The sequence below is a fragment of the Halichoerus grypus genome, chromosome 11 (genome assembly GCF_964656455.1).
Source record: "Halichoerus grypus chromosome 11, mHalGry1.hap1.1, whole genome shotgun sequence".
Lineage (NCBI taxonomy): Eukaryota > Metazoa > Chordata > Mammalia > Carnivora > Phocidae > Halichoerus > Halichoerus grypus.
This window is the reverse complement of record NC_135722.1, coordinates 84,515,680-84,532,773: the sequence shown is the minus strand read 5'-3', so window position 1 is coordinate 84,532,773 and position 17,094 is coordinate 84,515,680. Positions and strand designations below refer to the sequence as shown.

Here is a 17,094-nt window from a genome sequence, read left to right as displayed (position 1 = left end):
TGTGATTCCATCATTATTTTAATTCCTAAGCTGTAGGTCACTCGGAACAGATTTCTACGTGCGTGAAGGCTATTAAACAAGTGCTGTATTCTCTAGCAAATCCAAATAAATATGTTTTTTAAAAAACCCATTATCTGCTCCTGAAAATAAATTATATATAACTTTTTATATCTGAAGCTAAATAAATACATGGTCAAATGCTCAGTGGTTTGCATGTCAATTGCAAAACCCCCGAATATATGTTTACACAGCACTTTTCTTTGAGATGCTCACAATGCTTAATAATCATGATCCTGTAACAATCTTGAGTTTTCCTTGGAGGTGAGGCAGATGTCCTCCTGGCAAACCTAGTTTCTGGGAATCTTAACATACCTGTCAACATTGCAAAGGAAACTGGGAGTCAAGAGATCTCCAGTTAGATATCCTAGTCTGGAGAACCAAAATGCTGGGGAGACTTTGGATCCACATGTGGGATCTGGATTATTTGTTTCAAAAATTCCACCCTACTTTCATAGGAAGGACTGGTTTTGGGTTTGTTTGTTTATTTTCAAGTGAAAATGGGCCTAAAATACATAGTTATTTCAAAGGGGTTCCCAAGAAAGTGGCAACGATGGGAATATTTGCACCATGGAAATTGGCAAATGCTACCAGGGCTCTTCTGCCTTCCCAGTCTTGGCCCCAATCAATTTTAAACATTTACCAGTATACCAAGATCTAAAATCCTTCCTTTTTCAACTATATATCATTTCAGGTATAGATCACATGGAGCTGTTTTTTTCTTTTTTTTCTCTTCATTACATCTATTTACTTTTTATATCTCAGAGATTCCATATTGTTTCTGATCCATGCAGGCTTACCATTATTTTTCTCTAGTGTGATAATGGATTTATTGGATCATTAGCTTTTACCTTTTTCCTATAATTTCTAGGGATTGGCGGCATGTGTTTGGTCTGTCTTTTTATTTTATTTTATTTATTTATTTTTTTTATTTAAAGATTTTTATTTATTTTTTGACAGAGAGAGAGACAGCTAGAGAGGGAACACAAGCAGGGGGAGCCGGAGAGGGAGAAGCAGGCTTCCCGCCGAGCAGGGAGCCCGATGCGGGGCTCGATCCCAGGACCCTGGGATCATGACCTGAGCCGAAGGCAGACGCTTAACGACTGAGCCACCCAGGCGCCCCTTGGTCTGTCTTTTTAAACTATAAGCATTGGTCTGTCTTTTTATACTATAAGCATTACCACTATTCTTAATCTTTAATAATCTGCTCATTAAAATATTCTATTTCTAAATGAAAGTTTGTTTATTCACTTTGTTATACAGATCCCTAAATTTAACCAAGAGATTTCAAATCTTATGTTATTAGCATTTTGGGAACAAGGCTGTCCAGTGAGCTAAATTCTCTATTGGAATTTCAAAGGAAATGTCATTGCAACTTTTATTTCCTGTTCTTGCATGCTGAATTAACCAGCAAATTGTTCTAAAAATGCTTTTTGATGTTCAAGTTTTATTGGCTGCTCTTCTAAACCTTTAAAACAACTTCCCAGAGCCTCCTCAACTCTAAGTGAGAAGGAATAGCCTTCTAAAAATAAATAATGGTAGTCACTCTGCAGATGCACATTTTAAACTTGCCAACTCTCCAGGTTCCAAAGCTTTTCAAATTTGGAAAACAATGCTTTGAGTTTAAAATATTTAAATGTCTTTGAAAGAGGAGGAGAAAGACAATGGGGGGAAGGAAAGACAGCAAAGTGAAGGCCAAAGCTATGAAAAAGGCAAAAGGCAACTGAAAGTAGATCATAGCCTGGGAGATTTGAAGAGCAGAGGAATCATTTAAATGTAGGGTTTTCTGAGCTTTTTTGAGGCTGAATTGTAACTATTACGTTGTATAAAAGATTGAGAATATGGATGAATTTCCCTTATTTTAAGAGGGAAGACTTACCAGTGTACCATTATAAGGTATTGTTTCAAAACACTTACACTAAGTCGAAATGCCTCTCAATCGGAGGGGGAGACAAACCATGAGAGACTATGGACTCCAAGAAACAAACTGAGGGTTCTAGAGGGGAGGGGGTGGGAGGATGGGTTAGCCTGGTGATGGGTATTAAAGAGGGCATGTTCTGCATGGAGCATTGGGTGTTATATGCAAACAATGAATCATGGATCACTACATCACAAACTAATGATGTAATGTATGGTGCTTAACCTAATTAGAAAAAAAAAGATTTCGGGCACCTGGGTGGCTCAGTTGGTTAAGCGACTGCCTTCGGCTCAGGTCATGATCCTGGAGTCCCGGGATCGAGTCCCGCATCGGGCTCCCTGCTCAGCAGGGAGTCTGCTTCTCCCTCTGACCCTCCCCCCTCTCATGTGCTCTCTCTCTCTCTCTCAAATAAATAAATAAAATCTTTAAAAAAAAAAAAAGATTTCTAGGCTCAGAGAACTATGCATTTAGGATCAAATAAATGCATTTTGTGATTTCAAGCATTTATAAAAACCTCTGAATTTACCAAATACATAGAAATTGGTCTGATGTTTAGACATAGTTTTGTATGTAATATAAATCCAAAATTATCCCTCACTTCAAGCAAAATTCCCATGGGCCTTATGTCTTTGGGAACATAAGCTACTGCCCATTTACATCAAAGTTGGGCTTTGTGATGTCCCTCATGTATAGTTTAACATTCTTGTTAACATTATTTTATAATATAGATGTTTTGTGTTTCAATATCTGAGGTCTGTATACAAAGAATGTTCAGAGGATTTATTAGCATTATCTTTTCCTGCAACAAGGCTAGGGTTGACATATGCATCTCTGTTTACATGGAGGACATGAGACCATTTAAGTTTTCCCTTAAATGGTGCTCCTAGTAACAAGTCCAATCTCTCATCTAGGAAGTACTGCTTACATAAATTATGTTACAGATTAGGGGCAAATCTTCAGGTCAGTATATCCCATATCTCTATGTGTATATTTTTTAAATTTCATTGAGATTTTAATTTACATACAATAAAATGTTCCCATTTTCACTGTATAGTTTAACATTTTGACTTATGTAAGGGGCAACATAACCAGCACCACATTCAAGATCTAAAACATTTCCATCACCTGAAAAAAGTCCCGTGTGCCCCTTTAGTCACATCTCCCCAAATCCTTACTCCAGGTAACCACTGACTTGATTTCAGTCACAATGAATTAGTTTTGCCTATCAAATCATGCAGTAGGTATTTTTGTGTCTTGCTTCTTTTGCTCAGCCTGTTTTCGGGAATTGTCCATTTTGTTACATGCAGCAATGATTTGTTCCTTTTACTTGCTGAGAAGTCATTTGTTGTTTAAATATAGATAAATAGTTGTTTAAAAGTAGATAAATACACAATTTATCTATTTAATTGTTGAAGGTTTGAGGTTATTTCTAGTTTGAGGCTATTACAAGTGAAGCTGCTATGAACATTTATGTACAATGTATATTTGTAGACAGACATTTTCATTTATCTTTGGTGAACACTCAGGAGCAGAATTTCTGGGTCATATGTTAAGTGTATGTTTAACTCTATAACAAAGTGCCAAACTGTTTTCCATAGTGCTTATAGCATTTTATAGTCGCAGAGCTAATATGTAAGAGTTTCAGTTGCTCCACACACTTGGCAACACTTGATATTGTCAGGGTTTGTTGTTGTTGTTATTGTTGTTTTTAAGTTTGACAGTCTGGCAATTGTGTAGTGATGTTTCATTATGACTGAGTTTTCCTTTCTATGGTAAATATATTGTGCATATTTTCATGTGCTTATTTTTTATTCATGTATCTTCTTATGTGAATTGTCTGTTCAAATGTTTTGTTCATTTCAAGATGGGTTGTTAGAATTATGTTGTAAGAATTCTTCATATCACCCAAATGAAGCCCAAACATAACCCAGACAAGACCCCAAATTCTTTGTCAGATTTATGAATGGCAAATGTTTCTCCCAGTCTATGGCTTGTCTTTTCATTTACACTTAATGGTGTTTTTAAATTTGATGAAGCCATTATGAATTGAATTGCATTCCCCCACCTCCCCCCAAAAGAGATACCCTGAAGTTCTAACCCTAGTGCCGCAGAATGTGACCCTATTTGGAAATAGGGTCTTTACAAGTTTACCAAGATCAGATGAGGTCATTAAGGTGGGCCCTAATCCGATATGTTGGTGTCCCTATAAAAAGGGAAAATTTGACACAAAGACAGCACACATGGAGAAGTCCATGTGATAATGAAGGCAGGAATCAGGGTGATACATCTGCAAGCCAAGAAACACTAAAGCCTGCCAGCCAACCACGAGAAGCTAATGGATTTGCATTGGGCAGGTTCTCCCTCACAGCCCTTGAAAGGAACCAACCCTACCTTCCCTCGATCATGGACATATAGCCTCCAGAACTACAAGAAAATACATTTCTGTTGTTTAAGCCATGCTATTTGTAGTACTTTGTTACAGCATCTGTAAGAAAATAATACAAAGCCAAATGTTTTCATGTTTTCTTCTTTTATGATAAGGGCCTTTGATGTCCTAGCAAAACTTTCTCTATCTCAAGGTTACCAAGATGTGTTCCTATGTTCTCCTCTAGATCTAGGTTATTTTTACATCACGCACAGGCATACTCCACACATTCTCCTATTTCACTGAAATTCATGTGTGTATTTTCTGATGCTTGAGGGAGCATTTGTTTCTTGTATAATTTCCAGAATTAATCATAGTTTCTAGGAATGTATAAATATACCAAGTGACTCTGTGCACATCTCTTCAAGTTCAACTTGGAGTAAGTTTTAGTTCCAAAGGGATAGGGCCCACTGTTCTTTTGGTTCCCTTCCTACAAAGGTGGAGACGATTATCACTGACGTTTAATGCCAACCACTGAGTGCCCAGTACACGCATGCTAGGTGTACTTCACCTTTTCCATCATCCTTCTTCCACTCAGGTGGACTATTGATGTATAGGTCAAATAGGTGTGGCTCTGGGGAAATGGTCTGAAAGTACTGAGTGAGGAGATCTTTTTTCTCAAGGATGCACAGTAACACCAACATTTACAATGGGCATTCTAGCCTTTTAGCACTCTTCTTAAAGAAAGGGCAAATGACCAACTGACCCATGCATCTCCACCTTGAGAAATTAGTATCTTTGAAGTAATGGCACCTCTGTTCTTCCTGGTTGGGAAAACAGAAGTTTTCTATGGCCATAAAAAGGACTGAGAAAATAATTCAGTACATTTTCTCTTTATAAATCCTTTTTTTTTTTTTTTTTTGGAATGGAATGCTCAATGACTGATGCATGTGGCCTATTTGCTTTTACATTACTATGTTACAAATACAGCATTGCTTTCTGATTCCCAAAGTTTTGTTGTGCTTTAGAACAAATTCTTCAATAGAATAATAGAATAACTCTGAAAAATTCCCAGAGGTAAAGGCCTTACCCTTGACTGACAGGTGTCTCCATGTCACAGTTGGCTCTGGTCTGCCAATAGCAAGACACAGCAGGGTCACACTGCTTCCCTCATTCACAGTGATGTCTGAGGAGATATTCATGATCTGGGGAGGAACTGTAAAGAAACAAAGGAGAAAAGAAATAATGAGAATGATTCTTTGCACTCAAACGGAGGTATTAGTCTATAAATATTTGCATAGCATGCTTTTATGATAAGTATTATTCTCAATAATAATGTTCAGATTGCTTATTTGCCAACGAGGTGGCCATTAACACTGTGCACTGCTAGGGCTCAACCCCGGCTCTCCGTGGAACACGGCAAAAGCATAAGCACTTCCACTGCTTTGTTTTCCTCTTCTTTTCTTCATTTCCTACCTGAAAAGATATGACTCATCACTCCAGGGACCTCAAAGATCACCTGCCCTCTGCAGTTTTCCCTCACTTCTCCCCAAATCCTGAGAAGAGAATCACCTCTCTCTCCTACTGTATTTGTCCGAACTTTCCACGCAGATACCACTGAGCATGTGGTATCACGGCGGATTTTTTCATGCCTGTCTTTTTACCTAGAGTTAGTTGCTCGAGGATAAGGGTGGAGTCACATGCATCTCTATTTCCTCAGTGTCTAGCACAAGGCTGACAAGGGTCCTGCTTAATTCCTCTTTGAAAGAAAGATCCAAAGAATGGATGGAACAAACCCAAAAAACTACGGGGTGGGATTGGGGGCAGGAGGTCAAAGCTTTTAATGGAGGATTTCAGATACCTAAACCTTTCTTCTCTGTTATGTTTCAGATTCTCTGAAGGATGGCAAGAGAGGAGACTCCGAGCCTACGGCTATGCTGATTTATTCAAACTGCCAGTTTAATTATGAATTATTAATTACCAAACAGGTAGAGTACTGGTAGGTTCTGAACCACCCAGAGTCAGTGGCAAAGGAGAATTATGGCTAATGTTTGATTCAGACAACTCTGCAGCCGGGAGTTTTATGCTGCTGAGACCTTAGAGGTAAGTCTTTTCAAGGAGAAGCCATAAGTAACATGTAGAACATTTGACTTCTTAAGGGAATCTATATTAGCAAATAAATAAAAATTGCCTAGCTTATAAATCTGCCATATTTTGGATTATTTCTGCATTAGGATTTGGCCTGAAATTTCATTGCACATATTTTACCCAAATACACACTGGGAAAAAATAGTGTGCATTCTAACTACACTGCATTCTCATGAGAAAACTGTACTACTTGTTTTTCAGTATTTTCTAGCTTGTTAAAAAATAGTTCTGGGCTTAGAAATGTCAATACTTTTTTCACTTTTATAAAGCAACAACTTCAGTGCATCTTCCACAATATTCTCAGAATAATGTCTGCTTTAGCTGGATATGTTGGCCCTCTGAAGTTCTTTCTCTAGACCCAGGAGTCTCCCTGGTGCTGGTGTTAGGGTAGACACAGCTCGGGGGAGGGGGTTGTACAGTCAGGTTAGTAGAGGATAATTTAGTACATATGATGCCCAGGGACAGATCTCCCAACACAACCCCCAGTTCAGAATCATCAGTTCTGTACATGCTATGCTGCATCTGATAGTTCAAGCGGTCCTGGCTTAATAGATATTTGTAAAATTCCGTGGATATTTAGCATGACCTCTTCATTCTCCATTGCTCAGTCAATGTCACCCATTAGGAGGCAGGTTCCTGGAGTGGAATTGCAAAGTTACTCCACACATTCCCACCAAGCCCCATGCAGTGCTGACTGCCCCCCTGGCTCTTCCAGAAGGACCCTGCTACTTTCTCAAAGGAGGAAAGATAAGTATAGCATCAGGGTGTGGATACCAGGAAGAAAGGAAGCACAGCGAGTGAACTGAGAGAAAGAAAAGTTCTTTCTTTTTTCAATTATGATATCCTTATTATTAATATGTACGATGCACTAATGTATATTAATACATAATGCTTGTTTTCAAATTGCTTGCACATATATTATCTTATGGTTTCTTCACAAATTATGAAATAAATAAAACAAATATTCTCACTATGAAAAATGAAAAAAAAAATTTGAGGCAAGGGGAGGGTTAAGTAAATTCCCCAAAAGGACATGGCCAGTAAATGGCAGAATTCTTTCCATCAGGTTAAGCTGCTTCTTTGTTTTAACATCTTATCAATGCCCGGAACACAGTATTTATGTTTGCATATTCTGTTTCCTCTGCTTTGAATGATCTCCCAGTGTTTCTTCGCTCACAGCACTTAACCACAATGAAGGAAGCCATCTCATTCCAGTTGCTTCCCCAACACAATGCACACCCCTGAGGGAGGAGCCCATCTTCGTAGTCTTTCTCCAGGGCATGCTACTGGCAAGCAGCACTCACCGAGGGCGGCTCTCAAGGCTTCTAATTTAATTTTAAATCTGAATTGAATTTGGCAATACTCTTATGGCCCTCCCTTTGTTAGCATGACAATTTTTTGAAGAAAGGAGCACTTGAAAATAAATAAATGCTTCTACATATTTTGACAGGAGACCTTGGTTCCATTTGCAGATAACTTAATCTGTGGCAAATGAATCTAAGTATCTATGAATCTATGTGTCAATCTATGTATCTATATATCTCTCTATCCATATGGTTATATAGGTAAACACAAAAATGTACAATCCAAATACTTATCCAAAGTATCAAAATTACTGCCAGAAAATGATAGGACTCACACAAGTCTAAAAGATGACAAATAGCACAGTGTATTTTAGTCACATCTGCAGACACAAGGGGCCCCCAGCCCTGCCAATAGTTCATGCATCGGTTCTCTTTTCATTGATGGTGGTGGGATACAACCCTTCATATGGTGTGCAGATTGTTCAGTGCACAACTACGAGCACTTCAAATTGCGGTCCTTTAAGATAAATAGATTAAAAAATCGTTCAATAGATATAGACATATAAATGTATATAGAGACATAAATAAAATATTGTCTGCCACTCTATGTATATATATGCATATATATATACACACACACACACAGACATATATACATAGACATACATGTATATATAAAGAGAGAGATAATATTTTATCAGATAGCAATCAGAGGAAGAGGCAGATTTCCGAAGTATCTTAGGGTTCTGGGTTACCATGAGGTATTTATACGTTCTCTCTTTACCCTTAGCATGGCCAGCAGCTCTTAAACACAAAATATTCTCGAACCTGCCCCATCGTCTCCAATCACACTGCCATTGGGTTAGTTGAGAAGCTTATTGTCTCTAGCTTGGAATATGACAAAAGTCTCTTCATTTCTCAACCTGCCACCATTTTATAATTCCAAACCCTATACACCTACCACAATCACCTCTTAAATATTTTTCTTCTGACTAACACCCCCAATATCTGCCCCTGGCTAAGACTGGAAAGTCCAAACTTCTCAGCAGGATTTACAAAACCATTTGTAGTCCGGCCATAACCTAACAACTAGCCCCTTCTCTAACAGGTGGCCCCCACACACTTCTCTGAGGCGACATCGTTCTCTCATCTTTGTGCCTTTGACACATACTATTCCTTCTGCTGGGAAAGTGCTTTCCCACTTCTGTGCCGCAGGAAATCCTCATCCTTCACTCAACTCAACTCAGCTCAACCAGGAACTCCTTTATGATGCCTTAGTTGCTCTCTCTTCTGTTCCCAAGGCATTCTTGTTTATGTCTTTATCATACAATTTATCTTTGCAACTAAGCTATTCCATGGAAGGGATCTGCTATATTTATCCTCCTATTCCTATTATATAAAACCAAAACCTGACATGTAGTAACATCGTTTTCCCCACTTAATGTAATATATGAATGCATAGGTTTTTAAATTGGGTATCTTATAATCTGTCAAGTGTTTTCCATCCTAGAGATCTGACATTCACCCTTTCCTCTCCCTGAAATACCCCCCACCTTCATAGTATGTATTTTTTTTCCCATCGGGGCTCAGTTTTGACGTTAGCTCCTCAGAGAAGTCTTTGTTAGGACCCTAATCCTGCCCCCAACCCATCTAATTCAGGTCCTTCTGTTCCAATCTCTTCTCAACCTTAAATATTCCTTAATGATTCTTATATAGCTTTGTGTTTTTGTATACATTTGTATGATTATTTGTTTAAAGTCTTTCTGGTCCTAAACTATAGGCTTTATAAACCACTATATCCCCAGTACTTACAACTATGCTTAGGACATGATGGGTGCTTAATAAAATTTTGTGGAGTAAATAAATGGTTACTATATAGACAGTTGAGCCATGAACAACTCAGGTTTGAACTAAATGGGTTCATTAATATGCATTTTTTACAGTACAGTACTATACATGTATTTTCTCTCCCTTTTGATTCTCTTAGTAACATTTTTTTCTCTAGCTTAATTTATTATAACAATACAGTATAAAATACTGTATATATATATATATACATATATATGTTATATATAAAATATGTGTTACCAGTTGTTATGTTATTAACAAGATTTCTGATCAACAGTAGGCTCTTAGTAGTTACGGTTTTGGAGAGTCGCAAGTTATATGTGGATTTTCAACTGCATGGGGGGTTGAAACCCCTATCCCCCATGTTCAAGGGTCAATTACAGTTTCTTATACATGTTATTATGCATTTGTGAGGAAACAAACCTGAGTAAATTAGGGATTGAAACATGTGATTCTGCACATATTAACACCATCCCCCATAAAGTTGATATGATATAGTTAGAATAGCATATGAGAAGGCCATGTACCATAGCCTAGGTTCTGGGGTCCAACATACCTGTGTAACCTTAGACAATCTTGGCTTAACTCCTCTGAGCCCCTAGTTCTTCATCTGTAACATGAAGAGAACAATTCTCTTTCTAGCTACTTATTAGAATTAAGTGGAAATGGGTATAGTATACTAGCACAGTGCCTGGAAATGAATACTTAATAAATGTTAGTTGCTATTATTCATTTTTATATATCCATTTTTGATATTATTCATGCTATTTAGAATCATGCTATTTAGCTTAGTCTGTTCCTAATTGCTCATTTTCTAAATCTCAGTTCCTTCAAAGTTAAGTCTGGACTTATATATAGACGATGTTCTCCTTTGATAACTGGGAAGCCTGCCTTATATATGCTTCCAGGATAAAAAGTAAATATTCAATAAATTTGAACTTCTTCCTCTTTAGCTGAATAATTGAGCCTAAGCAAATGCACGGGGCAAATCAACAGGTTTGTTTAAAGAGATTGCCTGACTCCTCCTTATCTCTTTTCTTTTAGGGAGTGTCTGTTTCTGTTTGTAGAAGGGACAGGGTATAGGCTTGAGCACCATACTCCATTATTTCAAGGGCACTAATTTCACCCATTTCAAACCTACCCTGTCCCTGTCCCGCCACAGTATTTGCTAATTAGGTTTTAAGTGTTTTGTTTAAGACTGGATGTCACTGCTTGAAAAAAAAAAATCTTGTAATTTGTACTCATAAAGGCTGAAGTTTGAATACCATTTTTCTTCCAACTAATTTCTGTGTGATTGAAAAAAAAATACTTAAGGCCATTAAGCTTCAGCTTCCCCTACCATAAAATGGGCAAGAATGTGGAGATTAGATTAGATTAGATTAGAGAGAATTTTTAAAAAATTTTATTTATCTGTTTATTTGAGAGAGGGAGGAGGAGCAGAGGGAGAGAGAGAGAATCTCAAGCAGATTTGACATTCAGCAGAGCCTGACGTGGGGCTCAATTCCATGACTCTGATATCATGACATGAGCCGAAACCAAGAGGCAGACGCTTAACCAACTGAGCTACCCAGGTGTCCCAGAGAGAATGTTTTAAAGAGACTTAAATAGCTATTATTGTTTTCTCCTCTGCCCTCCTCCTCTCCTCTCCTTGTTATCCTCAGAGAATAACAAAATATTAAGAGACCATGTGAAAGCTAACCTAAATGTGAAATGATTTCCATTATACTCAAAGCTAATTTATAAAAATAATACAATAAAGACTTTTAAAGAATCGTTATTTCATTCTTGTAGGGTTAATTTTTTTTTTTTTTTTTTTTTTTTTTGCATTTTAACAAGGGAGCTTATTTCATAAACTAGAGGTAGGACTAATTTGGGAATTATAGCATGCATTCTAGGCTAGGTCATGCCATATTCTGTATACGGAAATAGTATGACATGGTGCCAAAAGCAAGACATGAAGTGTGGGATAAGTGGATTCTGATCTTGGTTCTTCCATAGCTGTATAATCTTTTCTAATCACTTAACCCCTCTGGTTTAGGTGAGTGTGTGCGTGTGCGTGTGTGTGTGTGTGTGTGTGTGTGTGTGTGTGTGTGTTCATTCGTTTCTTTTGGTTGGTTTTAAGTGAAGAAACTAGATAATGAGTTCTCAGACTTTTCTGGTTTAAAATTCTGTGAATTGGTGATCTTCTAGCAACATTACAAGTCCAGGGAGACTGCTACTGGGAACAAAGTGGTAAGAGCACCAGTGGCAGTAACAAAATCACTAGTGTTTAGTTCTTTGAGCCTGCTACTAATTGCTCTGTATACATTATTTCCTTTAATCCTGAACATATTCCTAGGAAGCACTCTCTATTAAAAATCAGCATTAAAGGTAGACATATACATCAATGGAATAGAATTGAGAGTCCAGAAATATAGCCATATCTTTATGGTCAATTGATTTTTCAACAAGGTGCCAAGATAATTCAATGGGGAAAGAATAGTCTTTTCAACAAATGGTGCTAGGACAACAGGATAGCCACAGGCAAAAAATGAAGTTGGACTCCTACTTCACATTATACACAAAAAATTAACTCAAAATGGATCAAATACCTCAAAGTCAGAGCTAAAAGAAGAAAACACAGGTGTGAATCTTTGTTACCTTGGATCAGACAATGGTTTCTTAGATATGACAGCAAAAGCGCAAGCAACAAAAGAAAAAAATAGATAAATTGGACATTATCAAAATAGAAAAAAACTCTTTTTAATTTTGTGCTTCAAAGAGTGCTATAGAAAAAGTGAAAAAGAAAACTCACAGAAGGAGATAACATTTTTGCAAATAATATAGCTGATAAAGGAGTAGTATCCAAACTATATAAAAACTTTTACAACTTGACAATAAAAAGATATAACCTAATTAAAAAATAGACAAAAGATTTGAATAGATGTTTCTCCAAAGAAGATATACAAATGGCCAGTATGTTCACGAAAAGGTGTTTAGTATCATAGCTCATTACGGAAATGTAAATCAAAACCCCAATGAGATCCTACTTCGCTTCCACTAGGACAAAAAAAAAGACAGATACTAATGAAAGTTGGTGAGGACATGGAGAAATTGGGACCCTCATACATGGCTGGTGGAATTGTAAAGCAGTGCAGTTGTCTTCAAAACAGTCAGGCAGTTCCTCAGTGGGTTAAGGATAGTGTTACCATGTCCTCCACTCCTAGGTATGTACCCAAGAGGAATGAAAATAAATGCCCACACAACAACTTGGGCACAAATATACATAACAGCATTATTCATAATAGACAAAAAATGGGAAAAATGCAAATGTTCATCAATAACTGAAAATGTAGTATATCCATACAATGGAACATTATTCATCCATTAAAAGGAATGAAGTACTGATGCATGCTACAACACGGGTGAACATTGAAAACATGCTAAGTGGAAGAAGTCAGACACAAAAGGTCACATGTTGTATGATTTCCATCTACATGAAATGTCCAGAATAGGCAAATCCATTGAGACAGAGAAAGTACATGTGAAAGTTGCCAGGGGCTGGGGAGAGGGGCAGATAGGGAGTGACTGCTAATGGGCACAGGGTTTCTTTTTGGAGTGACGAAGATGTTCTAGAATTGGAGAGTGGTGATCATTGCACAACCTTGTGCATTTACCGAAGATCATCCTGATAAAGGAATTATAACGCTGTATAGATGTTATTAAAAACAAAGCACAGCCTATCAGCTTTGAAGAAGGAGAACCAGAGCTGTGCTATGAGGAGAGAAGCCAACCCCCTATGTGTAGGTTCTCAGAAAATATCTTTTTCATGTATTGCTATTTCATTGCATGATGCTCAACCCGCATCCACTAATCTCTCTGTCTCTCATTACCTGCCCACTGTTTCCCCTTTCCTTTCTTTTCAAAACAAGAATGCTACCTTACCCACGTCAGCCTGTTTGGCAATGTTCGAAACACCTCTGTTCATGCATAGTTCCACGTTTGTGCATATGCTCTACCTTCTGCCCCTGTGCCTCTCCCCACTCATCTGCCTGCCCAAGCCCTACTCATACTTGAAAACTGATACTGAGATACAATCCCCTCTCCATTAGGTCTCCCCATTCCAGAGACAGATATAAGGCTGTGCCCTCCGGGGCTACCTGTGCATAATAATGTAATACATTCATTCTAAAGCATTTATTTAGTGCCTACTGTATCCTGGGCATTATCTTCGGGGAGAAGAGCAGACAGAAAGGTCTTTCTCTCATGTGAATTATGAAGACTAGTGTTTAGAGGAGAACACTGACACTGATAAATAATCACAGGGATCAATGTGTGGGTGTGCTATGTATGACATGGTGGTACAAGGTGCTATGACAGCCCATAAAAGGGGGTCTGTCCTGGTCAGGGAGTTTGTGTGAAGTGTTTGTTCTGGGCAGAGCTGGGCAGAGGGGCCAACATATTTACAGGCTTTGCAGAGACACAGAGTATGGTTCACTTGGGTACCTGTGGCTGAAGTCAAAAGAGTAAAATCACACAAATAGAGAGTGGACAGGTAAGGTCAGACCCTATAGCCTACGGGATGAAACACTAAGGTTTGGGCCTTTTTTATAAGAGAAATGGCAAAGGGCATTAAAATGTCTAAAGATGATGATGATGATGATGATGATGATGATGATGATGAGTGCTGGAGGCTGGACAGATCTGCATTGCAAATAAGTTGCTCCTGGCTGCAGTGTGGAGAATGGAAGGAGCATAGCAAAGTAGGGACAAGAGAACTAGCTAGAATGTTGTTCAGTAGTGAGGTGGTGGCAGCTTGGACAAGTGTGCCAGCAGGAGGGAGGGGCAGAGAGGGACAAATGGGAGAGCCCCTTAAGAGGTAAGATGAACAAAGCTCAGGGTTGACAACCTACATGTTCAGTTCAAAGCACTTCTCAGAGTGTCCTATTGTTTGCTATGTCTGTCTTGCTCAGTGGGCTGGGGGATCTGTGTGATCCAGGACTGCTATTTGTTCATCTCAGTCTCCCTAGGGCTGCTCGGTGCCTGGTATCTAATAGGTGCTCAATCAATGTGTGCTGAATTTAACTGGGAGTGCAAGAGATTTTCCAGATAACACAACCTCTCGGGATCCAGTGCGGGCAGCCAGAGAGTCCTACTTGCATGAGGTCACATGCTAATGCTTGGGAGGCACGGCCAGATCCATGTTGTTCGGTTTTATAGACTCTGAATGTGAACTTGGCCTCCCCACATGTCCTGGTGTGATACAGTTTTATATTATGCTGGATAAGATTAGACCCGCTGTACTCTGATTGCTTTTCTCTTCTTCGTTCTATTGTGATGAGAGGAATGGTGGGGAATGAGAAGAAATGATTATGAATTACAGAAACATAAACACACACCAGGGACCCGGCGGCATCACAAACCACACAAGCTTCGCTGAGCTCGTTTGTAAGGATTGTCTCCACAGTGTCGCTTACGGAAATTATTTATAGACTTAGGCACACGGCTCCTATTTTTAATTTGCACAATTCAAGCAACTGACCGTGATCAGAGAAATTACATGCAGTCAAAGAGTCTTTCTCATCTGGTCCTGTTCTTTCTAGGGCATGGAGATGCCCTCCCTCTGGGAGCCTCCTTTTGTTCCTTGCTCTCCTGACTTGCTCCCTCTCCCTGAGATTTCTCGCCAAACACACACACCCTTAGAATCATAGGGTTTAATTTACATCATACAATTTTCAAGTCAAAAAGAGACCTTAGGGATCATCTAGCACAACCTCCTCATTTTGCAGCTAACGAAACCCTTTGGGTCTAGCCCCAGTTCTGTCAAGTATTTGTTGGGAGGTGGAGAGAAGTCCCATAACCTCTTTTAACCCAGGTGTCTCTCATACCAGGACCCCTTGGAATTGGGGACCCAGAAGCACTGGTTTCAGACCTCTCCCCTTCTCTACTCTCCCTCTTTAACTTTGTCATAATTTCTTTTATTAATGCAACCTTGGCTCCCCGTCTTGTTCATTCATAGCTGACCTTGAACAAATGTCTAAACGTTCCTAACCTCCGATTTCCAAACGGCAAAGCAGGGTAATGATCATAGGTAACTCACGGGTCCCAGTGAGGAATAAAGGGCAAATGAGTAGAAAAGGATTTTCTCATGGTGCCTGGCACAGGGTAAATGTCAATATCATGGGCTCTTTAATTCTACTTCTAGAATTATTATTTTTTTTATCAGCAACTCTCATTTTTTGAGAACTTCTAAGTGTCCAGAGGTACTATACAAAGAATTTGTTGCACACCACTTATTTTATCCTTGTGAAAACCCTATGAGGCCAGATTACTATTTCACATTTTAAGGACAAGGAAACAGAGGCAGAATGAGAGATAAATAAGTTACTTAATGTCACACAGCCAGAAAAAGGAAAAGCTGAGATGTCCTGTTCTGAATGACTCTAGAATGCAAGGTCTCAGCCCACGTGCAAAAGCACACAGGATGTCACCCAAGTATGCCTGACTCCAAGAGCCTTGATCTGTACACCCTAGTGCCTGGGACTTTTTTAGGGGTGGAAACAGTGTGGCAGGTAATGGAGAACTCTTTTTTTTTTTTTAAGATTTTTTTATTTATTTGAGATGGGGGGAGAGCACAGAGGTTGAGGGAGAGGGAGGAGCAGACTTCCTACTGAGCAGAGAGCCTGACGTGGGGTTCGATCCCAGGACCCTGAGATCATGACCTGAGCTGAAGACAGATGCTTAGCTAACTGAGCCACCCAAGCACCCCTGGAGAATTCTTGTAGGGTTTGGAGAAGTGGTGCTCACTTGGATTATCTGAAAGATTTTACCAACAACCCTTGCCTCACTGAGTAGGTGGTAAAACCAAATGAGGTAATGCAGGTAATGTTCCAGCATCTTCTTGACCACAGCCTCTTCTCATTTCCTGCCTCAAGTTCCTGGACCCCTTATTTATTTCTCCTGCATCATAGAATATGGCCACAGAAAGAAGTTTGAAAGGGGATAAGATCACCTGGGATTTGCCCCAGGGTTTCAGCACAGAGTCCTGGAGGCCCCTAGTCTACAGCCTCAGTCCTGCTGTATTTAAGTGCTTGCTTCTTGGATGGGGCAGGTGGGGCTAGGGGGATGGCTGGGCTGAGAATTAGGCCAAATGTGTCCACACTCTGAATTTCATGACCCCACCCCCAACCCTGCGATCAACCCCTGTCCCTCCTGATTTCTCCTGTCAGCAGGTACTCTCTGATATTACCTTTGTATGTCCAACTTTTTCCCTGTCCCAAATCTGAAATGTCTTATTTTGAGCAGGGAGGGGTGAGGGGAAATGGGCTTCCTCCATGCCCTTCTTCAGAGTGTGTCCCATAACCCTACCTAATACCCAGGCTCCATCCAGATCTGGAACACCACTTGGGAAGGCCATATCTGCCTTGGGGCGTGTTCACCCCCCCTCTCCAAGCCTTCCTGACTTGCTCCATATT

The 17,094-nt window shown here is 39.3% G+C and overlaps 1 protein-coding gene across 6 annotated transcripts in view; it reads right to left on the bottom strand.

Moving 5' to 3' along the window:
- OPCML (opioid binding protein/cell adhesion molecule like) overlaps positions 1-17,094 on the bottom strand; it is a 1,067,476-nt gene that overhangs the window by 96,778 nt on the left and 953,604 nt on the right. For all 6 annotated transcript variants that reach the window (XM_078058751.1, XM_078058750.1, XM_078058752.1 and 3 more), the window contains one exon: positions 5,431-5,556. In XM_078058751.1, coding sequence (XP_077914877.1) covers positions 5,431-5,556 — 126 coding nt within the window. The remainder of the gene's footprint in view (positions 1-5,430; positions 5,557-17,094) is intronic.